We start from the raw sequence: 15,034 nt of genomic DNA on the forward strand, positions 1-15,034 counted from the left end.
ATTGTAATTGGTTAAGGGGGTGACAAGAAATAAAGATGGATTTAATGCTGTCTCGGGTGAAAAACCAGGGACTTGGCAGAGAATCGTTTTGGGAACATGAACGAAGCTTGTGTGTGTCTTTTGTCAGCCTAGCGTGGAAACGACCGAATCCCGGTTACCTAAGTGAAAGGTTGTTAACCATCAAAAATACCTATCACACGTGGTGGATAACCCTTGGGCATTGTGTTCAACACAAAAATCATCCTGGGAACACTGTATGATTACAAGACAAAAGACATACATGATGGAAGGAATTCGTGAAGTTTTAACGGAACATCTTGGACAAATGACACAAGCCATTGCTGGAGACCAAAGAATGACACAACAAGCGGTAGAAGGAATTCAAGAAGTGGTGGAAGATCTTCAAAATCGTCCAACGCCTGTCAACATGGGAATCGGGCCAGCTCCGTTTAAAGGTAAACAATCAGAGAACGCAACATCCTGGTTACAGAGATTTAATGCGTACGCAGACTTTAACCAACTGCCGAATGATAGAAAAGCGGCAGGATTCAGAATGTTGATGACTGGCCCAGCCGAGATGTGGGTAAATGAATTGCCAGCCCAAGTAAGAGATGATTATGAAGCTTTAACGGCGGCCTTTATTGCGTATTTTGAAAACGCCGATTTAGACTGGATACTAGAACAAGAACTGTCTGAGCGAAAGCAAGGGGCCGACGAATCCGTAGAAGATTACGCGGCAAATATCAAGTCGCGTTGTGCCCGACTTCGTAAAACACCCGAAGAACAATTACGTTATTTTCGCGCCGGGTTACGGAATGACATCAAGAGTCAGGTGATTGTCCATCAACCTCAAACCATTGATGAAGCGAGACGAAGAGCCAGACTGAGTGAGATAGCTTGTCAGATGCAGGAAGGCGAGAAAAAAAAGAATGGCGCAGATCTATCAGCGATTGAATTCAGCGTGGAAAGGTTAGCACAGAAAACTGAACAATTATTACAACAACATCGACCGCAGTACGTATACAGCCCGCAGCAGTTCCAGGGACCAGAGAGTCAGGTTGGTTCAAACCTAACTTACCAAGGTAGACAATTCAATACAATTCCGGTATGTGGCATTTGTAATAAGCAGGGTCATTCAGCAGCCGGCTGTTACAGCCGTGGAAATTATTTCAGTGGAAATTGTTATAATTGTGGCAAAAGAGGTCATAGAGCAAGGGAGTGTCGAAGGGAAGCACAAAAAGGGAATTCGAAAGATATAATTTGTTATAGTTGTGGGGCGAAAGGCCATATTGCTAAAAATTGTGATAACGAAAAACAAGGGGGTAATTTAAACCCAAAAAGTCTATTTTAGTAAGGGCGGAGAATAGACTGACTAGCCATAAGAAAAGAATGGTAGACAGCCCTCTTTTGTGTTCAGTATCAACCGATATCTATAGAAATAATGTAATTAAAGTAAAATTAGATAATGATTATGTATGGGCATTGGTAGACACGGGAGCTGAGATTTCAGTTATTTCAAGAAGTTTCATACGAAACTTTCCAAACTTGAGAAATCGTAAAATATATCCCCCCCTTCGAAGTTCAGCACGTACTGTGAACGGTCAAATAGTTCCGCTCAGGGGTCGAATCTATGTTAGGGCAGAAATAGCGGGTCAGAAAGTGACTATTCCTTTCCACATTGTCGACTATACAAAAAGTAATGTGATAATTGGAGCAGACTTTCTAGCGGAACATAAAGCAGTTATTGATTTCTCATCCCGAAAGTTTCATTTGAGACCGAAGTCGCCAATATGGACACAAAATAGTATTACAATTCCTCCCAAGACACAGCAAATTATGACTTGTAAAACTCGATATCATTATCCAAACGGAATAATTGCAGAAAATAAGTGCGTGAATAATTTATCTAAGTACGGGTTATTGACTGCAAAAGGCATTTTTGAAATACATAAGAATAAAGTGCCAATTAGAGTAATGAATCCGTTAGACACAGAAATTCAAATTCCTCGAGGCATTAAAGTTGGAATGATACAATGTTTGACCCCGGATACTGGCATAATTAACGTCGGCTCAGAGGGGGAGCACTTAAGTTTGAATGAGTTCAAGTACGATGATCACCCTAGTGAAACAGTAAACCCTTTCAATATTGACATGGCGAGGGCAGATTTAAACTCTGAACAAAAAGAGAGGTTAAGGAAATTCCTAAATATGAATGGAGATATATTTGCCGAAATTGCAGGACACATGGGTCACACAAAATTAATCCAACATAGAATAAGATTAGTAGGCGACCCCGACCCAATTAGTTGTCGGCCATACAGGGTCACTCCTCAAAAAAGATCGGAGATTGAAAAACAAATTAATGATATGTTATCTGAAGATATAATTTCACCTTCTGTTTCGGAATGGAGTTTTCCGGTTGTCTTGGTTACGAAACCTGGGGGTGCTTATCGATTCTGTGTCGACTATAGGAAGTTGAATGCAATCACAAAATTAGAGCCATACCCGTTACCCTTAATAGTAGATAGTTTTGACTCTTTAGGAATAGCCAAACCCAAATATTTTTCGACGCTTGATCTAAAAAGTGGATATTTCCAATTAGACCTACATCCAGATAGTCGTGAACTCACTACATTTACGACCCATGCTGGGAATTATCAATTTAACCGATGTCCGATGGGGGTCGCTGGGAGTGGACATTCATTTCAACGGCTCATGAATATTGTGCTTAGGGGATTGAATTGGAAGAGTTGTTTAGTTTATCTAGATGATATAATCGTATTTTCCGATACTTTTGAGAAACATTTGGGGGACCTGAATCAAATATTCCAAAGGTTAAGAAAGGCTAACTTAAAACTGAAGTTATCAAAATGTAATTTTGCGTGTAGAGAGGTTAATTATTTAGGTCATGTGATAAGTAAGGACGGTATCAGAGCAGATCCAGAAAAATGTGCAGCCATAAGGGATTTCCCCGTTCCACGTGATGTAAGAAGTTTGAGAGGATTCTTAGGTATTTGTAATTATTATAAAAAGTTAGTGTTCCAATATGCGAAAATAGCCAGGCCTTTGAATACAATGACTAGCAAAAATATTGCGTTTGAATGGACGGAAGAATGTCAACAGGCATTCGAACAGCTGAAAGAAGCGCTAACAAATCCGCCTATATTGGCATACCCCGATTTTGAGAAGCCATTTATATTAAGTTGCGACGCCTCTGGCCAAGCCATCGGTTTTATTTTATCGCAAATACAAGACGGACGTGAGAGAGTTATTGCGTATGGCGGGCGGGCGTTGACCCCGGCAGAGCGTAATTATCCTATAACACAATTAGAGGCTTTGGCCGTAGTGGTAGGAATTAAATACTTCGACCCGTATTTAAGGCACGCAAAGTTCAAGGTAATAACAGATCACTCAAGTTTAAAGTATATATTTGGGTTAGTAAGACCTAAGGGCCGAATCGGAAGGTGGGTCATTGCCCTACAACAGTATGATTTTGAAGTTGTACATAGGCCCGGTAAGGTTCACCAAAACGCGGATGCATTGTCTAGACGTACCTATGAGGGGCCCCAAACGATCACAGAATTAGAGGAGGACGATGATTTGATTGGAATAGTATCCTTAGTGACTGATAAAGTCCAACCGGAAATTAATAATGAAGGAACAGTAGACGTATATTGTGAAGAAAGTGTAGTCGGTGGAACGCCTGCAGAAACAGGCTGGTGTAATGTTAGCGAAATGCAACGAGCCGACCCAGAGATAAGCCAAATAATAGATTATTTAATAAACGGGACCCTACCGCCTGAACCGCGCAAGGCACGAATATTAGCATATACTAGAGACGAATATGTTATGGAGAATGGAAAATTATATCACCTCTGGTTCCCCAAGGGTAAATTTAGTAAAGAACAGGATTGCGTAAAACAGTTAGTCATTCCGCATAAATTAAGAAATCGCGTTTTAGAACAATTTCACAATGAAGTAACGGCAGGTCATTTTGGGTTTGCAAGAACTTATGCTTCAATCAGGCAGCGTTATTATTGGCCAAAAATGGCTTCTGAAATCCATAGTTGGGTGTCTACGTGTGTAGATTGCGCCACTAGGAAATCTCCTAAACTACGCTCCAAGGCCCCCTTGATACCGTTAAAAATAGAAGCCCCTTGGCATAGGGTCGGAGTTGATTTTATTGGGCCCATGCATAAAACTCGGGCGGGAAATCGGTATATTATTGTGTTTACTGATTATTTTACGAAATGGGCCGAAGCGTTCGCGACGGAAAACATGAATGCTCGAACAACAGCTAGGATTCTATTTGATGAAATTATATGCAGGTACGGAGCACCAAGATGTCTCTTGTCAGACAGGGGTCAAAATTTCTTGTCGGAAGTAATCAAAGCGACCTGCCAAATGTTTGGAATCAGAAAAGCAAACACGACGCCATATAATCCACAATGTAACGCGAATACGGAACGTTTTAATCAAACATTAATTCAAATATTAAGTATGTTTTGCGACTCTAGACAGGAAGATTGGGATGTATTTATACCGGCCGCGTTATTTGCGTATAGAGTAACTAAACAGGAAACGATTCAAGAAACACCGTTTTACTTAACATATGGGAGACGGGCGACGTTGCCAATAGACACAGTGTTATTAGAACCAGAACAAGAGAATAAAGTACCCCGAGATTATGCGGAATTACTGAAGGAAAAATTAAAGGTTGCCCATGAGACTGCTTTAAAATGCATTGAGGCTAATCAAGAAAAAATGAAATATTATTTTGACAGAAGAGCGAAAGAAAGTACGTTCCAAGTTGGGGATATTGTTTATTTGTACACGCCTAAAGCAACATCGGGATTGAGTAAAAAACTAGAACATCGGTGGCACGGCCCATATCGCACGTTCGAAAAAGTATCTCCCGTGAACTTTCGATTGCAACGCGTATGCGATGGGAAAATATTTAAAAATATAGTTCATGTAAACAGACTGAAACGCGGAGCTTTACGCGAAGAACAAAATGAAGGAGATATATTTGAGGAAGCCCCTGAGTTTGAAATCGTGAATGCTGATGAGAGGGGTACGGAAATGCAAAGTGAACCCCCGTCCACTCAAACGGAAATTCCTGGAAAAAATGTTCCTAATTTAGATGATATACCGGAAGGAGAAGATGATTCGGTAGGGCCCAGAGACACAGAGATGAATAGTAAGAATAGCGGATATTTTGGTATCGAAAAGATTATTAAGGGTAGGCTGAGGAACGGTAGAAAAGAGTATCTTATTAAATGGGTGGGGTACCCAAAAGATCAAAATTCTTGGGAATGTTATGAGAATTTAAACGAACAGGCGAGATTATTTTTAGAAGACCATCCGATACCCCTTATGGGATCGACAAGAGCGAATAAAAGAAGGCGGGAAAAGTTGATTAATGGTTTAGAAGTATATTAAAAAGAGATTAGTGTGTGACAAGACGAGTGTTATTTAGGCCCTGGGACGCACATCATTCATTACTAACGACAATACTTAACGAATTCATTCAAACGAGACCATTTCTCAAGGAGCGTGGAAAGAATCCATGATAAAGCCTAAGTTTAAATTACATGGAAGTGTTATGTCCGCACTATAGCTACGTACGGGTTTGGTGTTGGGGGTCACACTTTCATGAAGACGCCGGGTGGTGACGCCATGGACAATTTGATGAGAACATAGGAAACGCTTTAGGTGGGTACTTAATTCTACCATTCGACCACGCAAATTGAGAATTGGCCACGAATTTTTCATTTATCATGTGTCATACCCCTTTCTTTTCATTTCATTACTAATTTATAGTGCGTCTCCCGAGAAATTGATGTCAAGATGAGAATAGCGTTGATATTTATTAGTGTATTACTGGTCGTACGATGGAAACCGTCTGTGCAGATGAGAGATTATGTTCTGCGCCCCAATTATGGAGTATTGTTTGAACGGGTAGCAAACATCGATAACAGCCTAACGTACTGGCATCATACGTTCGCAATACCTTATTTAGATATTCCTATGATGAGTGTGAATGAGTCATTATGTTCGAACGAAACAGTTCACCTCATTCCGAAGTTTTGTGAGGAATACGGGGAAACTTTGAAGTTAGTCGAACAACAGAATAAGTTCTATATGTATCATATTTCGAGAGATGAACGAGCGATTCGAGTGTTATTTCCAAAGATAGAGAAAAGGAAGTTGGGAAATGAACGGCAGAAGAGGGGATTATTAGACTTTGTAGGGAAGGTATCGAAATCTTTATTCGGAACGGCCACGTCGAACGACGTAAATATTTTGAGACGGCATGTAGCAGCATTGGAAAGTTCCACCGAGGTTATGACAGATCAAATTGTTGCGTACGAAGATGATTTAAACTCATATGTTTTCACAACGAATAAAAGAATAGGGAATGCTCTGAATGGGATTAAGGAAAATCATGAGGCCATTTATTCGATCGTATCTGATTTATCGCAATGGAGAAAGCGCTTGAACAGAATGGAACTAAATCAAGAGGCGTTAGAAAAAGAATTAAATTATGAACGGCGATCCACACATTTAATGTTTCGATATGCTATCCAACGCCTACAAGCGTTACAGTTACTTGAAAGGGAGACACAACGTAGGGTGAGTTCGATTGACGTGTTATTACAAGGAAGGTTACCTTTGCAGTTGGTAGGACCGAGAGTGTTAGGGGATGCTTTAAGGGCAGTGCGAAAGAAACTACGAAAGAAATATCCTAATTTTGATATAGCATACACGAATTTGAATTATTATTACCATAATGCGAGAGTGACATTTCGGCGTACAGACAATAATGTGTACATAAAGGTTGGAATTCCCATTACTATAAAAAACGACATATTCGAAGTGTATAAAGTGATAGTCATGCCTATGCCCCTCCCTTATGATTTAGGTGATAAACCTCAGCATTTCGACAATAATACAGCAAAGAACGGGCGCACGAAGGTAACGTCAGTTGCAGAGTATTTTGGGGTTAATGAAGATGAAACTTACTACGTTGAAATGAGTGCAGACCAAATTTCGTCTTGTACTGGTCTGACAGTAAAAGATTGTCCCTCTGTGATTACCATGATAAATATGCGTAAGTCGTCGTGTACGAAGGCCTTGTTCTATGATAATAAAGAGGAAATTCGTAACACATGTAAAATAGATTTAATACTCAACCCAGTATACGACCCTAAGATTCTCGAAATCGGACAGGGGAATATTTTGGTAAATAGCAATGATACTAAATGGTTAATAGCATGCGGGGATAAAAGCCCTGAGCCTATTGAAGGTTGTACAATGTGTATAATTAAATTGCCCTGTGGATGCGCTATAAAATCCGACAATCTCTATGTATCGCCATTGTTAACCAGTTGCACAGAAGACGAGGCCCCCACGTTTCTGCATCCGGTAAATTTGCCATTCTTAATACCCTTTTATGACCCAGATGATTTGACAGAAATTACGGGGGAATCGATGTATGAAAACCCGTGGCGAGTACAACTCCCTAACATCACCATTAACAGAGGGAATTTCGAGGAAATTGTACGTTCTGATGCACGTTTGGTGGTAGATTTAAACAGAACGGCAGATTTATTAAGAAAAAATAAACCAATTTATTATTCAAAAGTAGACAAATTATTTAGCGACATTACGGATGAAACCCCTGCCTTACCGTTTTTGGAAGTCAAAACTATTACTATAATTGAAACCATTCTGGCTATTATAAGCACAGGGTCACTGATTTTGTCAGTATATACAGTTTGTAAGGTGAGAACTTTGAGCATATTGATTGCAACCCTTCCCAGGGCCCGGGCTAAAACGTTATATTTGCCAGTAGACGAGTTAATTACGGACCACCCCTTGCGAGATTTGAAGAGTTCCATGATCCAACTTCGAAATGAAACGTTAATTCTGATTTTAATGTGTTCAGGATTCTTATTAATATTGGCGGTTATTCGATTGTGCAAGTGTTATCGTAATCGCTCTATAATGAATCGTGCACCTAAATTGCCCCGTACTAAGTTAATTTTAGAGATATCCAATGACAAGCTGTATGTCTTGGTAAATGTTATGACCCTGTACGTGTCTCCGAGCCATTTGGCCTTTGCAAAGCGACCCGTGATCGAGAATTTAACAGTTGAACGTGGTATAATTTCGTCCGTGTTGAATATCGAATGGGGTGATTTAAAATACAAATTTCATGGTGTAGAACGTGTAATTCCTTTGCCCAAAGCCGTTAAGATACCAAAGTGGAAAGATAGTAAGTGCATGGCTGTGGAAGGGGTAGGGAATCATTATAGATTATTGGTAGGTCTATCTGAAGTATATACCGAGATTCCCAGGGATATTATTAGTATGCAGTAGATAGGGAACCCAATACTGAATAATTGGGATAGCAAGTGAAGTGCTGGCACCTCTCCTTGATAGAGTAGGATATTCGAAAATATAACCAATGTATTTAACCTCATAATCTTTTTATTTAAATATATATAACTATTGTATTTTAGAATCATAACAGTAGTGTTTAAATTTATAGCTTTTTATTTGAAATTATAATTACCATATGTAATCATTGTATTTACTCATTTGAAACTATGTATTTTGTTATATTAGAGTGTATTTTACTTGCTTAACAATTGTTGATGTATTTGACGTGTGAAATATAAAGGTGATGACATCCTTGGTATTGGAACGGTATGTTCGGAGAACATGCAGAATGTAAAACAGGGGGTTGTATCATGATTTATATTTCAGTCAGTTTGACAGTGGTTGTCATGACATATACTGATAAAGGTTAATGACAAGACCAGATGGCGAGCTGGTCGAAATCAACCAAAAACATCTTATGACTCTGCAGTTTTTAAGATACAAGACAGTAGCTGTAATTCTAAACCAATGTTGTTTGCGAGTTTAAAAAAGGTAGTATCTTGGTGGAATGTTAGTGCGAGATTATTACCCCATCAATATTAGTTAGTGTTGACAATGTATAGAAATGTTTTCTCTAGACAGCTTGACGAGTAATTAATTGATTATGATGTGTAAAACTTTCATGTGATTGGTTGTTTGTTGGAAGGCAAGGCCTTGGAGTCTCTTATACTGATTGTAATTGGTTAAGGGGGTGACAAGAAATAAAGATGGATTTAATGCTGTCTCGGGTGAAAAACCAGGGACTTGGCAGAGAATCGTTTTGGGAACATGAACGAAGCTTGTGTGTGTCTTTTGTCAGCCTAGCGTGGAAACGACCGAATCCCGGTTACCTAAGTGAAAGGTTGTTAACCATCAAAAATACCTATCACACATACACAATTCCCCGAGACACAAAGTTAGATTACTAACTGATATAAAAGAGGTATTCATTTTCACATTTTTTAGTCTAGCATTCGGTATCAGTGTGTATGCCAATAGAATATTCTATCATGAACAATACGCAGATTGCTGGATAGTAATCGACTCGTTTTGAGTTGCTTGGTTGCTGCTTTACTGAGTGATGTTTTACATACTTGCAAAGTGGGTCTACTTTTAAACACAACAAAACGTGATATATCGTGTATTTAACAACGACAGATATAATATTATAAGCGAGACACGACATTCACATATCTCGGAACACAGAAACTAAACACTCATGTTATTATTGATATGTGGTAAACCAGAATGGTCTTGCTGAAACTATATATTGTTACTTTTGTAAATTATAACATTTGTATGCATGACACATGGCGTATTCATTGTGTTTCAGATGTTCAATTCTATATCAAAGAGATTGACGTAGTTAAATAATAAACGACCAATATTTATTTTTTCAGACATAATGTGTCAGTCCGTAGGCACCTTCCTGTGTGTGTCATGGATCTTGTGTACTCTTGGTGAGATCAAATTCTATTTTCCTGAGCTTTATCTGTACAAATGGCCGCCAAGATCTCACGAGAGTACGAGAACCACACTACTGAACCCTCCCCCAAATATGTTAGAGGCGGAGGCTTTAACAAATGCTGCACTATTTGAAGAACAAAGCTAATCCCTCGAGTCTCTTGCTTTCAACGAGATCATGGCGGTCATTCTACGAATAAGGGTCTATTAATGTCAGAATGATTTGTTATGAGTGTGAAAAGAGAGAACATATGTACACAGGCTTCAAACAGAATTTACCTAATTTACAAAAGTTAATGTAAGCTGACTGAATGATTAATCTTCATTCTTGTAAAGAAAAAAACGCAAACAAGTATTATATTCAATTTACAGCTGCTGTTTATGGTGGCATCGCTGACGATCCTGTATTACTGTCATGCTTTCAAGAGGCTGTTAATGATGTTGATCTTGCTATACATAAAAGCGTTGAAGCTATTAAGAAAAACCCAAAACCCAAAAGTCCTGCCCAATTATTGAGGTTATTCAGATTTCCATCAGTGGCAACAGTAAAAGCAACCACCTGTGAGGAAGTCTTTGAAACATCACTTGAGATTATAAAAGACCATATGCAGGGTAAAACAACAAATTCAAACATAAATACGTTTCTTACTATTCATTTACGAAATATAAAATGCATGTTCACCATTCATTGAATTAAAAAACATGGAATACACATTCGTCACTCATAGAATTAAAAATAACACCCAATACATGTTCCTCAAAACAACATAGTATGCATGTTCACTACTCATTGATTCAAAAACAACATAGTATACATGTTAACCACTCATTGATTCAAAAACAACACTGTATGCCTGCTCACCACTCATTGGTTTAAAAAACATAGTATGCATGTTCACCACTCATTGATTTAAAAACAACACAGTATGCATGTTCACCACTCATTTATTTAAAACAACATAGTATGTCTGTTCACCACTCATTGATTTAAAAACAACACAATGAGCATGTTCACCACTCTTTGATTCAAAAAACAACACAGTAAGCATGTTCACCAGTCATTGATTCAAAAACAACATAGTATACATGTTAACCACTCATTGATTCAAAAACAACATTGTATGTCTGCTCACCACTCATTGGTTTAAAAAACATAGTATGCATGTTCACCACTCATTGATTCAAATACAACTAAACATTCATGTTCGCCACTCATTGATGTAAAAAAATATAATATGCATGTTCGCCACTCATTGATTTAAAAACAACACAGTATGCATGTTCACCACTCATTGATTCAAAAACAACATAGTATGCATGTTCACCACTCATTGATTAAAAACAACATAGTATGAATGTTCACCACTCATTGATTCAAAACAACATAGTATGCATGTTCACCACTCATTTATTCAAAAACAACATAGCATGCATGTTCACCATTCATTGGATTAAAAAGAACATAGTATGCATGTTCACCACTCATTGATTCAAAAACAACATAGTATGCATGTTAACCACTCATTGATTCAAAAACAATATAGTACGCATGTTCACCGCTCATTGATTCAAAAACAACATAGCATGCATGTTCACCACTCATTGATTCAAGAACAAAATAGTAGCATGTTTACCACACATTGATTCAAAAACAACATAGTATGCATGTCCACCACTCATTGATTTGAAAACAACATAGTATGCATGTTCACCACTCATTGATTCGACAACATCATACCATTGATTACGAAACAACATAGTGTGCATGTTTACCACTCATTGATTCAAAACAACATAGTATGCATGTTCGGCACTCATTGATTCAAACAAATAGTATGCATATTCACCACTCATTGATTCAAAAACAACATAATGAGCATGTTCACCACTCATTGATTCAAAAACAACATAGTATGTATGTTCATCACTCATTGATTCAGAAACAACACAGTATGCATGTGCACCACTCGTTGATTCAAAATGACATAGTATGCATGTTCACCACTCATTGATTACAAAACAACATAGTATGCATGTTTACCACTCATTGATTCAAAAACAACATAGTATGAACGTTTACCACTCATTGATTCAAAAACAACATAGTATGCATGGTTACCACTCATTGATTCAAAAACAACATAGTATGCCTGTTCACCACTCATTGATTACAAAACAGCATAGTATGCATGTTTACCACTCATTGATTCAAAAACAACATAGTATGCATGTTTACCACTCATTGATTCAAAAACAACATAGTATGAATGTCCACCTCTCATTGATTCAAAAACAATATAGTATGCATGGTTACCACTCATTGGTTTGAAACAACATAGTATATCACTTCTTAATTTAAAAACAACACAGTATGCATGTTCACCACTCATTGGAATAAACATAACGTAGAATACATGGCATATGTAACAATTCAAATGTTATTATCAATTCTCAGGTCCAGAAGTAACCCCGGATGTAGTTGAAATGCTGCTAAACATGTCAGGTTGTCAGAAGTCCCCAGTGACATGTCAGGACATGTGTTTCCATTCCAAATACCGTACCATCAATGGCACCTGCAATAATTTTAAAATCCCAACACAAGGCGCAACCTTAACAGCATTTGCTCGTATGCTGGATCCGATTTATGAAAATGATTTGAATGAGCCAGTTGGATGGAATATTGGTAGGCTGTACATTGGGTTTCCTAAACCGAGTCCGCGAGATGTCTCAAACAAAATTGGTTCAACTAACACTATTACTGACGATCCTAAGTTAACTGACTTGGTCACACTGTATGGACAATTTCTAGATCATGACCTGGATCTGACACCACAGAGTCCAAGTTCTGTTACATTTAGAGACGGTACTCCATGTAGTGACATATGTGTCAATGATCCACCGTGTTTCCCTATTCCTGTCCCTGATGATGATCCACGCATCCACGATGCAGAATGTATTGAATTTATCCGATCCAGTGCAGTGTGCGGAACAGGCAGTCTTGAACACCCAAGAGAACAGACAAACGCAATCACATCCTATATTGATGCATCACAAGTTTATGGAAGCGAACAGGACAAGGCTGACAATTTGAGAGCTTTTGATGGTAAAGGGGGCCTGAGAGTTGGAGATAATGAGGCAGCAACTGGACGACCACTGCTGCCTTTTGACCCTAATTCTCCAATGGCATGTCTGAGTGACGATAGCATGAATGAAGTGCCATGCTTTCTCGCTGGTGATGTTCGAACCAATGAACAGATTGGTCTTGCTTCTATGCACACCCTCTTTCTGCGTGAACACAATCGCATCAGTAATATCTTATCACAGATCAATCCACACTGGGACGATGAACAACTATATCAGGAAGCACGTAAAATCGTGGGTGCTACATTACAGCATATTACATATGATCACTATTTGCCAAAAATTCTCGGTAACGTTGGTATGGGTACTATAGGTCCATACAAAGGGTATGATGCACGCACAAATGCTGCTGTAACTAATGTGTTTTCCACGGCAGCATTTAGATTTGGTCATGGTACAGTGAAACCAATTCTTACCAGAATCGATGCAAATTTCACAGAAATCCCAGATGGTCATCTTCTACTTCATCTAGCTTTTTTTCAACCTTGGAGAATCGTTGAACAAGGTGGTATAGACCCAATTATCAGAGGATCTTTTGCCACAGCTGCCAAGGACCTCCATCCTGGCGAAATGATGACAGATGAGATGACTGAACGCTTATTTGCACTTTCCAACACAATTGCATTGGATCTGATGTCCATTAATATTCAAAGAGGTCGTGACCATGCCTTACCTGGCTATACAGAATGGGTTGAAATGTGCAAACATGGTCGTAGATTCCGAACATTTCAGCAACTGAAGCGTTTCATATCCAACGAAGATGTGCTTTCGAAACTAGAAAGTCTTTATGGTCATGTAAATAATATAGATCTTTACATTGGAGCCTTGGCAGAGGACCCGGTAGAGGGCAGTGTGGTGGGTCCCACCTTCAACTGTATATTGTCTAAACAATTCAAGAATACAAGAGATGGTGATAGGTATAGTATAAAACGTATCTATTCCTGTAGCACTTAAATTTACATCTAAGCATTACAGGTTAAGGGTAGCAAGTTTTGATCTGTGTATATATTTATTATTATATCTTGTGATATTTGACAATTAAATTAAGCAAACCCAGATTGTTCACACTTTTTGAATGCCATGTGATGTATTTGCGGTGACTTTCACAAATATTATTCAAATATGTTACAGATTTTGGTATGAGAAACGTGACTACTTTTCTCGTGTACAGCTAGCTGAGATAAAGAAAGCTTCACTTGCCCGTGTAATCTGTGATAATACAGACATAGATCAAGTTCAGCGTGACGTCTTTTTAATCCCAGATGTTAGTGGTGGATTAGTTACGTGTAATTACATTGAGGGTATCGATCTATCAGCATGGACCCATCAACAAGGTAAGATGATGTATTATAATGGTCAGCATGCATACCGGGCATGTGTAAAACCAGGAGTGCTGAATTGTTCGTGTTACGAACATCGAGTTGCAAGAATGATCATGCCAATATTTTAGAAATCACGCCGACTTTGACAAAACCACGCCCAACTAATACTTATGAGGGGTTGGAATTTACCCGTTGTGTGGTGCGTGTTTCAAATTTCATATTCAAATTCCGGTGGTAAAACGTGCTTCACAGAACATACACCTAGATGGGCGAGGTGCACCATAAAATCGACAAAACAATTACTATATTGCCACGCGAGTTGACAGTATAAATACCGATCATACACACATAAACGATGCACAATATCATAACAATGTTTTTAATTGAGAATCTGTGCAATAATGTCAATTTACGAAATATGCGACAACCCCGGCGAGCGGCAACGACGGACGCGTCGATGTCGTTACGTGTTCTATTCGAACGCTATATTCGCACACAAAATTCGCAATACATTAACATTTTTGGCAATAATAATTCGTATCCACATATAGGTTAAACATAACTCAAAAAATAAAGATTAACGAGACCGCTTGATCGTTACAGAGATTGTTTTAACAATTGTTATTGGTGGAATATTCAAATAATTCTTACAAACTTGTACGAATGTGTTACTATGGACA

The 15,034-nt window shown here is 38.5% G+C and overlaps 2 protein-coding genes across 2 annotated transcripts in view; both read left to right on the forward strand.

The window, feature by feature from the left end:
• The window catches only part of LOC100375698 (peroxidasin-like), a 28,948-nt gene that overhangs the window by 6,525 nt on the left and 7,389 nt on the right, over positions 1-15,034 (forward strand). The window contains exons 2-5 of the mRNA XM_085493188.1: positions 9,828-9,887; positions 10,264-10,503; positions 12,347-13,949; positions 14,164-14,366. Coding sequence (XP_085349314.1) covers positions 9,833-9,887; positions 10,264-10,503; positions 12,347-13,949; positions 14,164-14,366 — 2,101 coding nt within the window. The 5' untranslated portion in view covers positions 9,828-9,832. The remainder of the gene's footprint in view (positions 1-9,827; positions 9,888-10,263; positions 10,504-12,346; positions 13,950-14,163; positions 14,367-15,034) is intronic.
• On the forward strand, positions 297-9,221 carry LOC146731507 (uncharacterized). Its single transcript, XM_085493187.1, has 2 exons — positions 297-1,057; positions 5,824-9,221. The coding sequence occupies exons 1-2, from the start codon at positions 326-328 to the stop codon at positions 8,383-8,385; spliced, it is 3,294 nt and encodes a 1,097-aa protein (XP_085349313.1). The 5' UTR covers positions 297-325; the 3' UTR covers positions 8,386-9,221.

The sequence above is a fragment of the Saccoglossus kowalevskii genome, chromosome 18 (assembly GCF_978046115.1).
Source record: "Saccoglossus kowalevskii chromosome 18, keSacKowa6.1, whole genome shotgun sequence".
Taxonomy (NCBI): Eukaryota; Metazoa; Hemichordata; class Enteropneusta; family Harrimaniidae; genus Saccoglossus; species Saccoglossus kowalevskii.